At 51.7% G+C, this 19724-nt stretch overlaps 1 protein-coding gene across 1 annotated transcript; it reads right to left on the reverse strand.

Annotated features, from left to right (window-relative positions):
- Nucleotides 1–9814: 9814 nt before the first annotated feature.
- On the reverse strand, nt 9815–19395 carry LOC131587046 (valine--tRNA ligase, mitochondrial-like). Its single transcript, XM_058854489.1, has 15 exons — nt 19335–19395; nt 19051–19178; nt 18113–18216; nt 17937–18018; nt 17327–17403; nt 16715–16926; nt 15903–15973; nt 15239–15364; nt 14257–14361; nt 14065–14133; nt 13907–13985; nt 13231–13361; nt 12346–12498; nt 10464–10664; nt 9815–9865 (listed from the first exon to the last, which is right to left on the reverse strand). The coding sequence occupies exons 1-15, from the start codon at nt 19393–19395 to the stop codon at nt 9815–9817; spliced, it is 1650 nt and encodes a 549-aa protein (XP_058710472.1).
- Between the last annotated feature and the right edge of the window lie 329 nt (nt 19396–19724).

The following is a 19724-nucleotide window of genomic DNA, read 5'->3' on the forward strand; positions in this document are numbered from 1 at the left end:
TCTATAAAAAAATTTAATAGCTAATTAAAAACATTAAAAAAAAATCTAAACTACTAAAAAGTTAAAAAATATCACCCACAAAAATATACCTATAAAAATCCACCATATAAATGCCTGTGTCCCCAGAAAGGAAACTAAGAAATGCCACAACAGAAAGAAATCCAAACTTATCATCAACACCTAAACTAAAAAAGACAACATTAAATAAATAGAACATATCTGTTATTACACAAACTACAAACAAAATAAGATTAGACCATCAATTACTAAAAATCACTTTAAAACCACTCAATAAAATACTTTCAAAAATTGAAAACTGCATCTAACAAAAGCCACCTAATGAACACCCAGAACTCCCCTAACCAAACAAACCCTACCCCATCTGAACCCCTACATACAATACAGAACTAAAATCCCAATAATACCTATCAAAACCTATTTTAATTGATTCTACCTAAAATACAAAAAAACCCATTCATAAAATCATCTTTATTCAGAAACGAAATTTCACATAGTATACAACATAAAAAAAATAAAGCAACACACTGTGTACCACTAAAAAAAACCTAATATTGAATAAAAACCACATATAAATACCTCTGCTTACTAAATACTACAACCACTATTTATATTTACCTGTATTTCTATAAAAGTATATCTAAAATTAAAAAGCATTAATTTAATCATTAAGGCAAAGATATACAATAAAAAATAAAATGTCCTAAAATTCCATTATATTATATTATATCCCCACCATCTGCTTTATGCCCAAACATAAGTTCTGTAACTTCAAAACTAAGAAAAAAAAAAATTCTTTGAACACACAATCTACATACAGTACTAATACAGCCTCACACAAATTCTCTCTCAAATCTATTGTCTAACAAAGGCAAAAAGAAATCAATTTTTTACTTTTTTAAAATAACTTCTCATTGATTAGTGAATACAAAATAATTGCCAAAACCGTAACAACTTCTTCTAAAACTATTCAACTTTACTCCGATCCAAAAACCCAGGCTACCACCAAAACACCCCACGGCTCAAAAAGATCCACGCCACAGCCCAACTCCAAAAACATCCAAACCGCACGTGCAGAAAAACCCTTCTAAATCTCCTGCTCTTTTCTCCACAACAAAAGAAAAAAATATCTAACGTTATTCATCCTTTTTTTCCTCTTACCTACGCCCTACTTATTAAAATAAACATTTTTTTTCACTTTTCCTCAAAAAAAATTTCCTTTAAAATCAATTAAAAAACAGACTGAAACCTGCCTTCTATTAAGAAACACATTCGTTTTAAAACATTTCCTCCCAGTTTGTCTCAAACCTTTCTAAGGTTTGGATCCCGTTCCAGTGCACCAGAACCAAATCAACCTGCTCTGGCTCTGGAAACATCAGCGACACCAAACCCAGAGCACGAAGCACCTCGCCGCTCCTACCCCGCTGTCCCTCGGCCCTGCTCTCTCGCGTCCTACGCTGCAGAGCGCTGGGAGCCAGGTTCAGCCCCGAGAATTGTCACATCCATTTCCTCGGACATTCCAGCTTCCACGGGGATATTGCGGGGACCCCCTGCATTCCATTCCCTAGTACAGCAGCAAGACAAAGTTCTCCCCCAGCCCGCGTCTCCAGAAAATCGTGTACAAGCCTTAAACAAGCTCCGAGGTTTGAGAAATACGGTCTGCCCAACAAGCCCAACTCTGCATCCAGGGGAAATGAACATCACAAACAGATTCATGCACACCAGATGCACGGGACGCTGCCAGCTTGGACCGGCAATTACCTCGGCAATGGAAAAACCTGAGCTCGAAGCCCTCACGTGAGGGTGCAAAAGGTATTGGACGCAGTTTCTAGAAGGCGCCACATCGTTATTTAAAGGCGCGGCTCGGCTAAAGAGCAATACCGACAAAGCCCACAGACAAAAAGCCTGGGGGGTCTGGGTTCGATTTTTTCCCTCCCCTCCTTTCAGCGGCTTTCACGGGAGCCCCGGCAGCGGCGGCACTCGGCACCCAGGGGCGGCCCCGCGCTCCTGCCCCCGGACGGACCGGGGCTCCCGGCAGGAAAGCGGCTCCTCCGGCGGGCGGGGGCGGCCCCGGCCCCGGGACAGCCCGGCCCGCCCAGCGGCACCGGGACCGGCCCGAAGGGACCCCGGCGGTGCCCGAGCCCCGCGCCCGGAGCGGGCGGAGCGGCCGGACGGACACAGCTCCGCGCCGCGGCTCCCGCCTGCCGGCCCGGCAGAGCTCACCTCGCCTCCGCACGGCTCTGTCTCTCCCTGGGGGCTGCTCAGCCGCCAAATTCCCGTTGCACTTCAGCAATTCCCCAGGGAATGCCAGGAGCGCTCCCCTGTAAGACATTTGGTGCCGGGGGCAGAAGCGCCCTCAAATGCAGCGGCACGGCCACACGTGACCCCGCCAAATGCTGGAAAAGCCGGTGTTCCCGTCAATTGAACCCCGGAAACTGAGGCAACAGGGTATGTTCCTGCAATCTTAAACCAATACAATGGCAAATAAATGTGCGCTCGACACTTCATTTCAATCCCCTACGGCAGCAGAAAAAGATTTTTCTCGAATAAAATCTCTCAAATGATGGGAAAAGGGGGATTTTCATCTCAGTTCAGACCGTGACAAAGTGCAGACAACAGGGCTTCCCCCTCAATTTAAACCTCAGAATAACGAAAAAAGGGGAGGTACCCACAAATCAAACACATGATACAGCAAGAATACTTTTCCCCTTCCTTAATCCTTGTGTTAAAACAACACAAGGATTCGCTGTCAACCGATATACCTAACACCCTGGAAAAGGCAGGTTTTCCTCCTATCGGTACCCTCAAAAACATAGGTGAAAGGGGATTCCCCCCAGTTTAAACACAGACAATAATGGAGGAGGAGTTTCTTCCCTCAGTTTGAACTTCTTGTGTTCTCATCACCCCCCCCCCCCTTTTTTTCTTTCTTTTCTTTTCTTTTTTTTTTTTTTTTTTCTGGGAGAACAAGGCAGTGAATGGCAAAATAAAATCAAAAGGGGAGAGAGAAAAGTCCCCTCTGCAAACCCACACTGGCTCACCTGTTCAGCTGCTGCTCCGTGACACAAAGGTTTGTCCCTCAGCACCTCCTTTAATCAATGCTCCACATCTGAGTGCATCCAGGTGTTCCCCCAGGCCCTGCGAGATCCCCTCACCATCATTCCATGAGACACCCGGGGGACCCGGCCATAAACCTCTCTCCTCCAATTGCTCCATGCCCAAATGAGATGAGGGAAACCATCCCCCTGAAACAGTGCCCAGTAGGACCCACCCCGTCCTCATCCTCATCACTGCTCACACCTGGGGCTGCTCTGAGCCCTCATCATCCTCACTGCTCACACCTGGAACTGCTCTGTCCCCTCATCATCCTCACAGCTCACACCTGGGGCTGCTCTGAGCCCTCATCATCCTCACTGCTCACACCTGGAACTGCTCTGTCCCCTCATCATCCTCACTGCTCCCACCTGGGGCTGCCCTGAGCCCTCATCATCCTCACTGCTCACACCTGGGGCTACTCTGAGCCCTCATCATGCTCATAGCTCACACCTGGGGCTGCTCTGAGCCCTCATCATCCTCACAGCTCACAGTTTGTGCTGCTGTTACCCCAAGACCGAAGGCAGGGGCAGAAGGAACCCACTGCTCATTCCCTAGACAGATTGATATTACTTGTATTTATTTCTTATTTATGCCTATATATATCTCCCTATATTTATATCTTTATTATAGATTTGTATATTTTCATTTCTATATTATTTATTTAAAATCCCTGCCTCTAACCAAATAAAAAACAAAAAGCCCCTTCAGCTTAAATGACTATTTAAATATTTTAATGCCTATTTTTATCAAATTTATATTCATATTTATATACTATATTGAACTAGGCATAACACACAAGGTATCCTATATTAAAAGACATCTCTATTAACAACTACATCTATATTATTCCTATTATATATTAAATAGAAACCTATTTGTATGTATTTATAACCCTTATATATCTTTATATATTTAATATATATATTTCTATATTGTACATTTTATTTAAAAGCCCTGACTCTGCCCAAATAAAAAAAAGCAAGCTTTTATTGTAAACTAGATTTAAATAATTCTTTTCAACTGAGATTTATAGTTTTTATTTATGCTATATTTTGTATATATTCCTGTATTAATTCTATGGAATATAGGTTAAAGCATATTACAATAACATACATGAGATTACTTATCTTTTAGATGTGTAGATTTATGGACATTATTTCTATTATGTATTTTCTATTTATAGGGCCTTCTATTTTTACATTTATATCTTTATCTATTTCTCTTTCTATTTTTCTGCTTTTTGAAATTTGCATTTCTTTCTATTTTAAACTCTATAAATTCATTCACCGAACAAATCAGAATAACAAAAATATAAAGCCCTGGACAACCCCAAGTGCAGAACGCACTCGTCTCTATGGAACTCATCTCTATGCAACTTAGAGACACAGAAATTTCACTCGGTGCATTTTAATGCCTCATTGATGCACAGATGTGTTTTATACACTCATATTTTACAGGGAAGTAAGAGGTGGAAAAACAAAACCCACTTCCTTAACCCTAAGCCGTTCCTGACATAACAAAACCCTAAAGACGGCGTGCACAGAGAGGGGGTTTCTTTCCAAGGGAATTTAGAGAGATCCATTCCTGTTCCTTGCCAATGCCTACCGTAAAAACCAGAACAGCTCCACAGGTTTTTGGATTCTGCATCCAGCCCTCGCAGGGAATTTCCTGGCAGCTCGGGGTCCCCTCTGGGCAAGGGTACCCGGCACGAGCCCTCCCCATTCCCCGCTCACCTTGCTCCTCCAGCGCAGCGCCTGCCTCCCTCTGCCGGGGACCTTGGCGTGCCCCAAGGGACACGGGAGCCCCCCAGTGCCCACCCCGTCCCCCTCAGCCTTTGCTCCTCACCCCCAAAGAAGGCACAGAACAACTCCAACTGCCCTGGACAGCAGCATCCTGCTTTATTGGAAGCCCTTCTAGGACTAGACCCCCTCCCAAAAAGGAGCTCTGCTGCAACAAGAAAAGGGGGGCAGGTGCCAGAAATCCCTCCCCAAAAACCCCAGGCACAGGCCAGAGGCAGAAAGAGGGAGTGGTGGCAGAGAGGACACAGGAAGAAAAGAAAGAACAAAAGAATGGGCTGTAGGATGAAATAGAAAAACAAAACAAAACTGAAAAAAACCCAAACCAAATCACCAAAAAACCACCAAAACCAAAACCAAACCACCAAAAAACCAAAACTTCCACCCAAACCCAAAACCTGGCATGGGCAGCAAGACAGAGAGGGATTGAAAAAGAACAGAGCCAAGGAAGGGGACACAAGGAGCCACTGGGAAACAAGGGCACGGGGAAGAGCAGAGAGACAGACGGAATTAAAAAAGGCACGTGAGTGAGCCACGGAGAAGGACACAGAAAAAGGCCGAGCGCAGAACACACAGCAAGGACAGAGGGATTCTGTCCTTGATTGGACAAGAGGGAAACAAGGAGCCAGAGGGGAAAGGACCACGCCAGGGGCCGGCAAGATGGACGAGATGGACAAGGTGCTTCTCCCTCTGGCCACTACGGCGAGCGCAGCTTCCCTGCAGTTTCACGTCTCTTCCAAGCACAACAGGTGAACAAAGAGCAGCACAGAGCCGCCGGTCTCCAATGCTCCGCAATCTAGAAGGAAAAAGAAGGAAAAAGGAAAAAGACCGGTTCATTCTGCCACCAAAGAGAGTTGCTTATCCCAAGACACCTTATTCCAGGCACAGAAATCATTTCTGCCACTCGAACAAACCCACTCGATGCTGTCTCAAGTCGATGGCAGCTACTTAAACCCTGTCTCAAGAATCACAGGGACACGAGCCTTGCAATTCTCAGGAAGGACTCGGCTGAGTCTTCAAGATTTCCCCACCCACAGAAGCCAGTGATCCCAGCTTGAAACAGCACATTTCCTCCCAACCCCATAGAAATTGCCCTGTGCTGCCAGCACTGAGGCTGCCAGCAGGAGCAGCAGGAGCAGCTGGAGCAGGAGCAGCAGATCCGTCCGCTCCGGGCGCGGGTCTCGGGCACCGCCGGGGTCCCTTTGGGCCGGTCCCAGTGCCCCTGGGCTAGTTCAAAATAGTATATAAATTTGATAAAAATAAGCATTAGAAATATTTAAATAATCCTTTAAGGTGAAAGGGATGTTTTTTTAAATTCGGTTACAGGCAGGGCTTTTAAATAAATAATATAGAAATGAAAATATAGAAATCTATAACAAAGGTATAAATATAGGGAGATAGAGAGAGAGAGAGAGAGAGAGAGAGAGAGAGAGAGAGAGAGATGAAAAAGAAATAAATACTAGTAACAAATATATACTAGTAGATTAATAATAAATATGAAAAATATATGGATGGACGTTAATATATTTTAATATCTATTATGCAATATATCTATGTGTATAAATATAAAAAATCAATATGATGGATATAGATATTAAAAATATTTAAATGAAGGGCCTTTTTGCTTTTTATTTGGTTAGAGGCAGGGCTTGCTAAGTTCCGATGGGGGTTTTTTTGGGGCGTTCCTTGGAGAAGGGTTTTTGGAAGGGGGTTGCACACCTTGTTTCTTGCCGGGCTTCTTTGCACGTGGGGGGGCGATCCCCGCCCAGCCCCGGGCTGAGCTCTGCGGCAGTGCTGCCACCTTGTGGCCACAGAGCGGTACTGCACCTGTGCCCCGGCGCGGGCGGGGCCGAGCCGAGCGGAACCGAGCCGAGCCGAGCGGAACCGAGCCGAGCCGAGCGGAGCCGAACCGAAGCGTGTCGAGACGAGCCGAGCGGAGCCGAACCGAGGCGTGCCGAGCCGAGCGGAGCCGTGCCGAACCGTGCCGAGCGGAGCCGAGCGGAGCCGTGCCGAGCGGAGACGAGCCGAGCCGAGCGGAGCCGAGCGGAGCCGAGCCGAAGCGGGCCGCGGCAAGGACCCCGTCAGAGAGAGGCGTCCTCACCGCTGCCTGTCGGCGCCCGGCTGGCTCGCGTCCGGCCCCGGCGCCGCTGAGCGTACAGCCCGTGTCGGCACGGCCGGAAAAGCCGCGGAAAATTGCGCCGGAGCGGCGTCGGCGTCGGGGTGTTTGTCAGGCAGTCGAGTAGACACCCACCGCCCGGGGTCCTTGCATTTTCCCGCCTTTTCGGCCGCCATTCTTGGAAGGTCAAAGCCAGCCGCGACTCGGCAGCCACCTTGTGAGGGGCGTGACGTCACTTCCGCCCTTCCTCGCCACCATCTTTGTTGTGGCTGAAGCCACTTCCGGCTGAGCGGCCATCTTTGTTGTGGCACGATCGAGGCCCCCGCTGCTCTCAGCGCGTCTGTCTAGCTTACTTGCCTGAACGAAAAACCCGACGAAGCCGGCCGACTCCGAGCACTCCGCCCGATTTTCCGCCGCCTTTCCCGGGGCGAGGACGGTGGCGGCGGGGCTCAGCGGCTCCGGAGCTGGGCGGCGGCTGCGCCTGCGGCGGCAGGCATTGGAGTCGACGCCTCTGCCGGGGTCCTACCGGCCGGCCGCAAACTTCAGTGTGGCAATCAGCCCGACCCGGCTCCTGCGGGGGGGGTCCCGGCTCGACACGGCACGCCTCGGTTCGGTTCGGCTCGGCACGCTTCGGTTCGGCTCCGCTCGGCTCGGCTCGGTTCGGCTCGGCTCGGCCCCGCCCGCGCCAGGGCACAGCTGCAGTACCGCTCTGTGGCCACAAGGTGGCAGCACTGCCGCAGAGCTCAGCCCGGGGCTGGGCGGGGGTCGCCCCCGCGCGTGCAAAGAAGCCCGGCAAGAAACAAGGTGTGCAACCCCCTTCCAAAAACCCTTCTCCAAGGAACGCCCCAAAAAACCCCCCATCGGAACTTAGCAAGCCCTGCCTCTAACCAAATAAAAAGCAAAAAGGCCCTTCATTTAAATATTTTTAATATCTATTTCTGTCATATTGAACTTCTTTATTTATACTAATAGATATAATACATAACAGATATTAAAGTATATTCTATTAGCATAATAGATATTAAATAGATATTAAAATTTATTATATAAACATCTATCCATATAGTTTTCATACTGAATATTAATCTACTTGTCTAGATTAAATTACTTGTATTTATTTCTTTTTTATGGCTATATATATTAATATATATATATATGTACCACCCTATATTCATTTTTGGAGTATAGATGTGTATACTTTCCTTTCTATATTATTTATTCAAAAGCCCTGCTTGTAACAAAATAAAAAATAAAAAGACCCTTGATTTAAATAGTTTTAATATCTATTTCTATCATATTGATCTTCTATATTTATACACATAGATATAATACATAACAGATATTAAAACATATTATATTAGCATCTATCCATATAGTTTGCATACTGAATATTAATATACTCGTCTAGATTTGGATTACATGTATTTATTTCTTTTTTATGGCTATATTTATATATGTATATATATACATATATATATCTCCCTATATACATTTCTTTATTATAGATGTGTATATTTTCATTTCTATATTATTCATTTAAATGCCATGCCTTTAACCAAACAAAAACAAAAAGTCCCTCATTTAAATATTTTTAATATCTATTACTATAATATTGATCTTCTATATTTATACACACAGATGTAATGCATAACAGATATAAAATATATTACCATTTATCCATATAGTTTTCATACTGAATATTAATCTACTTGTCTAGATATGGATTACATGTATTTATTTCTTTTTTATGGCTATACATAAATAAATATATATACATATATATATCTCCCTCTATTTATTTCTTTAGTATAGATGTGTATATTTTCATTTCTATATTATTCATTTAAATGCCATGCCTCTAGCCAAATAATAAACAAAAAGTCCCTTGATTTAAATATTTTTAATATCTCTTTCTATCATACTGATTTCTTTATTTATACATATAGATACAATGCATAACATGTATTAAAATACATTACCATCTATCCGTATATTTTTCATATTGAATATTAACCTGCTTTTCTAGATTTAGATAACTTGTATTTATTTCTTTCTTATGGCTATGTATATATCTCTATCTACCTATCTATCTATCTATCTCCCTATTTACATTTCTTTATTCTAGATGTGTATATTTTCATTTCTATATTATTCATTTAAATGCCATGCCTCTAACCAAATAATAAACAAAAAGTCCCTTCCTTAAAATATTTTAATATTTACTTCTATCATAGTGACTTGCTATATTTATAGACATAGATATGTTGCATAACAGATATTAAAATTTATTATATTAGCATCTATCCATATAGTTTTCATACTGAATATTAATCTACTTGTCTAGATATGGATTACTTGTATTTATTTCTTTTTTATGGCTATATATATTAATATATATACATATATATATATCTCCCTCTATTTATTTCTTTAGTATAGATGTGTATATTTTCATTTCTATATTATTCATTTAAATGTCTTGCCTCTAACCAAATAATAAACAAAAAGTCCCTCATTTAAATATTTTTAATATTTACTTCTATCATATTTAATCTATTTAATATTTACTTCTACCAAAATCCCCCTGGGACCCCCAAACCTCCCCCAGACCTCCCAAACCCACCCCAAACCTCACCTGGAACCCCCAAACCCACCCAAAACCTCCCCCAAAATCCCCCTGGGACCCCCAAACCTCCCCCAGACCTCTGAAACCCACCCCAAACCTCACCTGGAACCCCCAAACCCACCCAAAACCTCCCCCAAAATCCCCCTGGGACCCCCCAAACCTCCCCTAGACCCACCCAAACTCACACAAGACCTCCCCAGGATCCCCCAAACCTCCCTGGGACCCCCAAACCCACCCAAAACTTCCCCCAGACCTCCCAAACCCACCCCAAACCCCACCTGGAACCCCCAAACCCACCCAAAATCCCCCTGGGACCCCCAGACCCACCCAAACTCACCCAAAACCTCCCCCAAATCCCCCCAAAGCTGCCCAAAACCCCCCCAAACACACCCAAAACCTCCCCAGGACCCCCCAAACCCACCCCAAACCTCCCCCAAACCTCCCAAACTCACCCAAAACTTTCCCCAAATCCTCCAAACCTGCACAAAACCCCCCTGGGATCCCCCAACCCCCCCAAACGCATCCAAAACCTCCCCGGGATCCCCCAAACCTCCAAAACCCACCCCAAAACCTCCCTGGGACCCCCAAAACCTCCCCAGTCCCCTCCAAACCCCCCAAAACCTCCCCCAAACTCACCCAAACCTGCCCAAAACCTCCCTGGGACCCCCCAAATCTGCCCCAAACCTTCCCAAAAACCTCCCAGGGATCCTCAAAACCTCCCCAAATCCCCCAAACCTGCCCAAAAACCTCCCAGGGACCCCCCAAACCTCCCCAGGACCCCGCCAAACCCCCCCCCCAAGCCCCCCAGCCTCACCAGTTTTTGGGGGTCGGGGAAGGGGGCCCGGCAGATGCTGGGGGGCGCGGGGTGGGGGCGGGGCAGGCGCTGCCACAGCTCCTCGGCCACGAAGGGGGCGAAGGGGGCCAGGAGCCGCAGCCCCAGCTCAGCCGCGGCCACCAGCGTGGCCAGGACAGCGGGACGGAGCTGCGGGGACTGCAGGGACACCTTGGCCACCTCCTGGGGACAGAGGAGGGGATTTGGGGTGAAAAACCTCAGATTTGGGATGTTTGGGGACTCCTGGGGACAGGAGAGGGGTTTGGGGTGAAAAACCTCGGATTTGGGACACCTTGGCCACCTCCTGGGGACAGGTTTGGGGTAAAAAACCTCAGATTTGGGACATTGGGGACACCTTGGCCACCTCCTGGAGACAGGAAACGGGATTTGGGGTAAAACACCTCAAAATTGGGACGTTTGGGGACTCCTGGGAACAGGAGAGGGGATTTGGGGTGAGAAACCTCAAATTTGGGACATTTGGGGACACCTGAAACACCTGAGGAACCTCTTAGGGACAGGAAAGGGGTTTTGGGGTGGAAAACCTCGGATTTGGGACACTGGGGACTCCTGGGGATGGGTTTAGGGTGAGAAATCCCAAATTTGGGACATTGGGGACTCCTGGGGACAGGTTTGGGGTAAAAAACGTCGAAATTGGGATATTTGGGACACCTCAGCCCCCTCCTGGGGACAGGGGAGGGGATTTGGGGTGAGAAAACTCAAATTTGGGACATTGGGGACACCTGAGTCACCTCCTGGGGACAGGGGAGGGGTTTTGGGGTAAAAAACTTTGAATTTGGGACATTGGGGATTCCTGGGGACAGGTCTGGGGTAAAAAACCCTGAAATTGGGATATTTGGGACTCCTGGGGGCAGATTTGAGGTGAGAAATCCCAAATTTGGGACATTGGGGACAGCTGAAACACCTGAGGAACCTCCTGGGGACAGGAAAGGGGATTTGGGGTGAAAAACCCCAAAAATGGGACATTGGGGACATCTCAGGAACCCCCCGGGGGACAAAGGGAGAGCGAAAGGTCTGAAATGGGGAGAGAGACCCCCAAAATGGGGAAAAAAACCCCTAAAAATGGGGAAAAAAACCCCAGAACAGGGAGGGAGGACCCCAAAATGGGGACAAGAACCCCAAAATTGAGTCAGGAATCCCAAAATGGGGACAAGAACCCCAAAATTGAGTCAGGAATCCCAAAATGGGGACAAGAACCCCAAAATGGGATCAGAAACCCCCCAAAAATGGAATTGAGAAACCAAAAAGGGATCAGGAACCCCAAAAATGGAGATGGAAAACCCCAAAAACTGAGACAGGAACCCCAAAAAATGAAGCTGGAGAACCCCCAAACCCCGACACCCAGAACCCCGAAACCCGAGTCTAAAACCCCGAGACCTAGAACTGGATCTAGAACCCCAAAACCTACGACCCAGTCTAGAACCCGGTCTAGAACCGAGTCTAGAACCCCGAAACCTAGAACTGAGCCTGGAACAGAGTCTAGAACCCAGTCTAGGACCGAGTCTAGAACCGAGTCTAGGACCGAGTCTGGAACCCCAAAACCTGAGCCCAGACCCCCAAAAAGAAGCTAAACATAGAACCCAAAAAAAGTGTTTTTGGCAGTTTTTGGCGTGTTTTTGGGGTGTTTCAGGTGTTTTTGGGGTTCCTCACCAGGTAGACGTCGCAGAAGCTCCTCAGCCAGAAGCTCTGGACAGCTGTTTTGGGCTGTTTCGGGGTGTTTCAGGGTGTTTTTGGGGTGTTTTGGGGTGTTTTGGGCTGTTTCAGGGTGTTTTGAGGTGTTTCAGGGGTATTTTTGGCAGTTTTTGGGGTGTTCAGGGGTGTTTCAGGTGTTTTTGGGGTTCCCCACCAGGTAGACATCGCAGAAGCTCCTCAGCCAGAAGCTCTGGACGGCGGCGGCGGCGCCCTGGAGCTGCAGCGACTCCAAACGACGACAGCTCTCGGCCACGGCCCCAGCCAGGCGGGACAGGAGCCAACGCTCCAGGGGGGACGAGGGGAACACCTGGATTGGGGAGAAAACGGGGAGAATTGGGAAAAAACGGGAGAAAATGGGAGAAAATGGGGGGAAAATGGGAGAAAATGGGAAAAAACGGGGAGAAAATGGGGTAAATTGGGAAAAAATGGGAAAAAACAGGGAAAAAATGGGAAAAAACGGGGAGAAAATGGGGAAAATTGGGAAAGAATGGGGGAAAATGGGAGAAAACGGGGAAAAAATGGGAAAAAACGGGGAGAAAATGGGGAAAAATGGGAGAAAATGGGAATTTGGGGGTCCCAGGGGGCGTTTTGGGGGTCTCAGGGGGTCTTTTGGGGTTTCAGGGGTGTTTTTGGGGTTTCAGGGGGTGTTTTTGGGGTCTCAGGGGTGTTTTTGGGGGTCTCAGGGGGTGTTTTGGAGTTTCAGGGGTGTTTTTGGGGTTTCAGGAGGTGTTTTTGGGGTCTCAGGGGGTGTTTTGGGGTTTCAGGGGTGTTTTTGGGGTTTCAGGAGGTGTTTTTGGGGTCTCAGGGGGTGTTTTGGGGTTTCAGGGGGTGTTTTTGGGGTTTCAGGAGGTGTTTTTGGGGGTCCCAGGGGGCGTTTTGGGGGTCTCAGGGGGTGTTTTGGGGGTCTCAGGGGGTGTTTTGGGGGTTTCAGGAGGTGTTTTTGGGGTTTCAGGAGGTGTTTTTGGGGTTTCAGGAGGTGTTTTTGGGGTTTCAGGGGGTGTTTTTTGGGGTTTCCGGGGGTCCCGGGGGTCTCTGTCACCTCCTCAGGCGGTTTTGGGGTGCCCTTCTCCCCCTCCAGGGCCCGCAGCACGAAGCCCACCCCGTTCCAGACTTTGTTGCAGAAGCGGCGCTGAGTCAGCACCGAGGCCACGCCCAGACGGATTTCGGGGCCTGGGGGGGGAAATTTGGGGTCGGGGGGGGCACCAGGACCCCCCCAGTAACCCCCAGACCCTCCCCAGTGCCCACTGGGGCTCCTCCCAGTAACTCCCAGTAGCCCAAAGCTCCTCCCAGTAACTCCCAGTGCCACCCTGGAGAGGTTCCCAGGGGTTTTGGGGTGATTTGGGGGGTCCCAGGGGTGATTTGGGTGTCCCCAGCAGGGTTTTGGGGTGATTTGGGGGATTGCAGGGGGTTTGGGGGTGATTTGGGGGTCCCAGGGGGGTTTTGGGGTGATTTGGGGGATCCCAAGGGGGTTTTGGGGTGGTTTGGAGTGATTTGGGGGTCCCAAGGAGTGATTCAGGGTGATTTGGGGGTCCCCAGCAGGGTTTTGGGGTGATCTGGGGGTCCCCAGCAGGGTTTTGGGGTGATTTGGGGGTCCCCAGGGGTCATTCAGGGGTTCCCAGGGGTGATTTGGGGTGATCTGGGGGTCCCCAGCAGGGTTTTGGGGTGATTTGGGGGTCCCCAGAGATGATCTGGGGTGATTTGGGTGGGGGTCTCACCGTGGGCGTTGTGGCTGCTCAGGGCCAGCCTCAGGGCGTCGGCGCCGCACTCGGGGATCCCCTGCGGGAACTGGCGCCTCTGGGGGGGTTTGGGGGGTCAGGGGGGGCCCCTGGGGGGGCGATTTCGGGGGGTCCTGGGTCACTTTTGGGGGTCCCACCTGCCCCTCCTGGGCCGTCTGCAGCTCCCGGGGGTCCAGAGTCTGGCTCTGCAGCTTCTCCTGCAGCTCCTGGGGGAGGAAAAGCCCCAAAACCGCCCCAAAATCAGGCGGGTCTGGGGTTTTGGGGGGAATTTTGGGGTTTTTGGGGGTTTTTGGGAGGTTTTGGGGGTTTTTGGGGGGTTTTGGGGGTACCTGGAGCGTGGCCCCCCCGATGACGTCGCGGGGGTCGATGACGTTCCCGAGGGATTTGCTCATTTTGCGCCCCTGGGAATCCCGGACCAGAGAGTGCAGCAGAACCTGGGGGGGACAGGGGGTTGGGGACCCCGAAAATGGGGTTGGGGACACTGAAAATGGGATTGGGGACACCGAAATGGGATTGGGGACAGCAAAAATGGGATTGGGGACAGCAAAAATGGGATTGGGGACACTGAAAATGGGATTGGGGACACTGAAAATGGGATTGGGGACACCAAAATGGGGTTGGGGACAGGAAAAATGGGATTGGGGACCCCGAAAATGGGATTGGGGACCCCGAAAATGGGATTGGGGACACCAAAAATGGGATTGGGGACACCAAAAATGGGATTGGGGACACTGAAAATGGGATTGGGGACACTGAAAATGGGATTGGGGACACTGAAAATGGGATTGGGGACACTGAAAATGGGATTGGGGACCCCAAAATGGGACTGGGGACAATGAAATGGGATTGGGGACACTGAAAATGGGATTGGGGACCCCAAAATGGGACTGGGGACAATGAAATGGGATTGGGGACACCAAAAATGGGATTGGGGACACCAAAATGGGGACGGGTGACCCCCAGGAAAGGATCAGACACTTGGGGACACTCAGGTGACATTTGGGGACATTTGGGGACATTTGGGGACACTGACCTGGCCGAAGGGCACCTGTCCCATCAGCTGCTGGCCCAGCAGGACCATGGGGGGACACTGAGGGGACACCAGGGGACACTGAGGGGCTCTGGGGACACTCAGGTGGCACTCAGGTGACATTTGGTGACACTGAGGTGACACAGGTGACACAGGTGACACTCACCTGGCCAAAGGGCACCTGTCCTGTCAGCTGCTGGCCCAGCAGGACCATGGGGGGACACTGAGGGGACACTGAGGTGACACAGGTGACACTCACAGGTGACACAGGTGACACTCACCTGTTGGAATGGCACCTGTCCTGTCAGCTGCTGGCCCAGCAGGACCATCCGGGCCACCCAGAAGAAGAGGAGGTCACCGCCCGTCACCAGCACCAAGGTGGGGTAGAAACGCCGCAGGGCGGGGCTCTGGGGACACAGGGGACACTTGGGGACACTTGGGGACATTTGGGGGACACTTGGGGACATTTTGGGGACATCTGGGGGACACACAAGGACATTGAGAGGACACTTGGGGACATTGAGGGGACATTGACGGACGTGTGGGGAGACACTGGGGACACCTGGGGACATCTGGGGACACTTGGGGACATTTGGGGACACTTGGGGACACCTGGGGACAGCGAGATCTCACCTGGGGACGTTTGGGGACATTTGGGGACACTTGGGGACATTCGGGGACAGTGCAGTCTCACCTGAGGACATTTGGGGACGTTTGGGGACACTTGGGGACATTTGGGGTCTCACCTGGGGACATTTGGGGACATTTGGGGACAGTGGGATCTCACCTGGGGACATTTGGGGACCTTTGGGGTCTCACCTGGGGACATTTTGGGTCTCACCTGAAGACATTTAGGGACATTTGGGGACATTTGGGGGCACCTGGGGACATTTTGGGGATATTTTGGGGACATCTGGGGACACTTGGGGACATTTGGGGTCTCACCTGCTCGGGCCAGCCCAGGGCGGCGAAGGGGAAGAGGGCGGAGGAGAACCAGGTGTCCAAAACATCGGGGTCTGGGGAGGGAAATGTCACCAAATGTCACCAGGTGTCACCAAATGTCACCGGGGGACCCCAAAAATGTCATCAGGGGTCACCAAATGTCACCAGGGAACCCTGAAATGTCACCAAATGTCACCAGAAGACCCCAAAAATGTCATCAGGGGTCACCAAAATGTCACCAGGGAATCCTGAAATGTCATCAGGGGACCCCAAAATGTCACCAAATGTCATCAGATGTCACCGGGGGACCCCAAAATGTCATCAGGAGAGTGGGAAATGTCACCAGGTGTCACTGGGGAACCCTGAAATGTCACCAGGGGACCCCAAAACCCATCAGGGACACCGGGGGGGGATTCGGGTGGTTTTGGGTATTTTGGGGTGTTTTTGGCTGTTTTTGGGGTATTTTTGGCTGGTTTTGGGGTGTTTTTGGCTGTTTTTGGCTGTTTTTGTGGTGTTTTTGGCTGTTTTTGGCTGGTTTTGGGGTATTTTGGCTGGTTTTGGCTGGTTTTGGGGTGTTTTTGGGGTGTTTTTGGGGTGTTTCTCTCACCTTGCTCCAGGTGCAGCTCCTCTTGGGGACACCCCAGGGTGGGATTTGGGTGATTTTGGGTGGATTTGGGGTGGTTTTGGCTGGTTTTGGGGTGTTTTTGGCTGTTTTTGGCTGTTTTTGGGGTGGATTTGGCTGGTTTTGGGGTATTTTGGCTGTTTTTGGCTGGTTTTGGGGTGTTTTTGGGGTGTTTTTGGGGTGTTTCTCTCACCTTGCTCCAAGTGCAGCTCCTCTTGGGGACACCCCAGCGCCGTCGCCGCCGCCCCCCTCACCTCGGCCTCGCTGCTCCCCACGAACCCGGGACCCTCAGGACCCTCGGGACCCCCGGGACTCCCCCGTGGGGAGGGGGCTGCGGGACCCCCCCTCACCTGGAACGCCGGCACCTGGTGACCCCAGCACAGCTGGCGGGACAGGCACCAGTCCCTGGGGGAGAGGGGACAGTGAGACCCCTCCCCAAACACCTGGGACACCCCTGAACACCTGGGGAACACCTGGGACCCCTCCCCAAACAGCTGAGACCCCTCCCTGAACACCTGGGACCCCTCCCCAAATACCTGGGAACACCTGGGACCCCTCCCCAAACACCTGAGACACCCCTGAACACCTGAGACCCCTCCCCAAATACCTGAGACCCCTCCCCAAACACCTGGGACCCCTCCCCAAGTACCTGGGTGGGATTTTGGGGGATATTTTGTGGGATTTGGGGGTTTTTGGGTTGGATTTTGGGGGATTTTGGACACCCCTAAACACCTGGGACCCCTCCCCAAACACCTGAGACCCCTCCCCAGGTACCTGGGCCCCTCCCCCAGCCCCTCCCCCTCACCCCACGTTCTCCATCCAGGTTTTCCAGTTCTTCTCGTGGAATTTGGGCACCAGGCGGAGCCTCCCCGACGTCACCGCCTGCGGCCAGGTGACACCTCAGGTGTGACACCTCCAGGTGTGTGTGACACCTCCAGGTGATACCTCAGGTGTGTGTGACACCTTAGGTGTGTGTGTGACACCTCCAGGTGACACCCTCAGGTGTGACACCTCCAGGTGACACCTCAGGTGTGTGTGACACCTCAGGTGTCCCCAGGTGTGTGTGTGACACCTCAGGTGTGTGTGTGACACCCCCAGGTGTCCCCAGGTGTGTCCCCAGCTGTCCCCAGGTGTATCCCCAGGTGTCCCCAGGTGTGTCCCCAGGTGTCCCCATGTCCCCAGGTGTGTCCCCAGGTGTATCCCCAGGTGTCCCCAGGTGTCCCCAGGTGTGTCCCCAAGTGTCCCCATGTCCCCAGGTGTCCCCAGGTGTGGCCCCAGGTGTCCCCAGGTGTATCCCCAGGTGTCCCCAGGTGTCCCCCCAGGTGTCCCCAGGTGTCCTCAGGTGTCCCCAGGTGTGTCCCCAGGTGTCCCCAGGTGTATCCCCAGGTGTCCCCAGGTGTCCCCAGGTGTGTCACCTGCAGGGCTCTCTGGGCCACGTCTCTACAGCTCAGGAACCACTGGCGCTTCAGCAGGAACTCAACGACGTCCCCGGAGCGGCTGCGGGGACAGGAGGGGACATTGGGGACAGGAGGGGACATTGGGGACACCTGAGGGGACACCTGGGGACACCTGAGGGGACAGCTGGGGGTACCTGCAGAGGGGCAGGGTCATGGCGTGGTCCTGCACCCCCCGGAACAGCCCCAGCTGGGCCAGCGCTGCCACCACACGGGAACGGGCCTCAAACCTGGGGACACCCTGGGGACAGAGGGGACAGGAGAGGACATTGGGGGGACATTGGGGACATTGGGGACACCCTGGGGACAGAGGGGACAGCGGGGACACTGGGGACAGCCTGGGGACATTGGGGACAGCCTGGGGACAGAGGGGACAGTGGGGACACTAGGGACATTGGGGACACCCTGGGGACATCCTGCGGACAGGAGGGGACACTGGGGACACCCTGGGGACACCCTGGGGACATCGGGGACACCCTGAGGACAGAGGGGACACTGGGGACACCCTGGGGACACGAGGGGACATTGGGGACATCAGGGGGACACTCTGGGGACACCCTGGGGACACCTGGGGACACCCTGCGGACAGGAGGGGACATCGGGGACATCACAGGGACACCCTGGCACCACTGGGGACACCCTGCAGACACAAGGGGACAGAGGGGACATTGGGGACATCAGGGGGACAGCCTGGGGACAGGAGGGGACATTGGGAGGGACATTGGGGACACCCTGGCACCACTGAGGGACATTGGGGGGACATCACGGGGACACCCTGGGGACACCAGGTGTGGTCCCAGCTGTCTCCAGGTGTCCCCAGGTGTATCCCCAGGTGTCCCCAGGTGTGTCCCCAGGTGTGTCCCCAGGTGTGTCCCCAGGTGTCCCCTGCTGTCCCCAGTGTCCCCAGGTGTGTCCCCAGGTGTGTCCCCAGGTGTCCCCCGCTGTCCCCAGGTGTGTCCCCAGGTGTGTCCCCAGGTGTGTCCCCAGCTGTCCCCAGCTGTCCCCAGTGTCCCCAGGTGTGTCCCCAGCTGTCCCCAGCTGTCCCCAGCTGTCCCCAGGTGTGTCCCCAGCTCACCTGCAGCCAGCCTCCCCCCGGGGGACACAAGGTGCCATCGTCCCCGATGACGCAGGGCAGGGGCAGCCAATGGGCCCGGGCCAGAGCCAGGTCCTGGGGGCTGTGTCCAGGGGTCACCTTCACCGCACCTGGGGACACAGACACACCTGAGACACCTGAGACATCCCTGTGTCACCTGGACTGTGTCACCTGTGTCACGTGAGACATCTCTGAGGCACCTGAACTGTGTCACCTGAGACACCCCTGTGTCACCTGTGTCACCTGAGACACCTGAACTGTGTCACCTGTGTCACCTGCTGTCACTCCTTGCTCCCTTTTCTGTCCCAGACTGGTCCCAGTGCCCATCCCGGTCCCTCCCAGTCCCTGTTTAACCCCTCCCAGTCCCTCCCAGTCCATCCCAGTTCCTCCCAGTGCCCCTTTAACCCCTCCCAGTCCATCCCAGTCCCTCCCAGTCCCTCCCAGTTCCATCCCAGTCCATCCCAGTTCATCCCAGTCCCCCCCAGTCCCCGTTTAGTCCCTCCCAGTCCCTCCCAGTTTCCCCAGTACCGGTTTCACGCTGGGGCTCCACGCTGGGGTCGCTCACCACGGGCAGCAGGGCCCCGCTGAACGGGTGCCTCACCTGCCGGCCCTGCAGGTGCTGAGGGGGCGTGGTCAGCCCTGGCCCCGCCCCTTTA

Source organism: Poecile atricapillus, chromosome 1 (assembly GCF_030490865.1).
Source record: "Poecile atricapillus isolate bPoeAtr1 chromosome 1, bPoeAtr1.hap1, whole genome shotgun sequence".
In the NCBI taxonomy this organism is placed as follows: domain Eukaryota; kingdom Metazoa; phylum Chordata; class Aves; order Passeriformes; family Paridae; genus Poecile; species Poecile atricapillus.

Coding starts and splice junctions, on each gene's coding strand:
- LOC131587046 (XM_058854489.1), bottom strand. CDS start 19,395: ATGGGCACTGGGACCAGTCTGGGACAGAAAAGGGAGCAAGGAGTGACA. Junction 18,217..19,050: donor CGGGGGGAGGCTGGCTGCAG/GTGAGCTGGGGA, acceptor CTCTGTCCCCAG/GGTGTCCCCAGGTTTGAGGC. Junction 13,986..14,064: donor AGACGGCCCAGGAGGGGCAG/GTGGGACCCCCA, acceptor AAACCCCCCCAG/AGGCGCCAGTTCCCGCAGGG.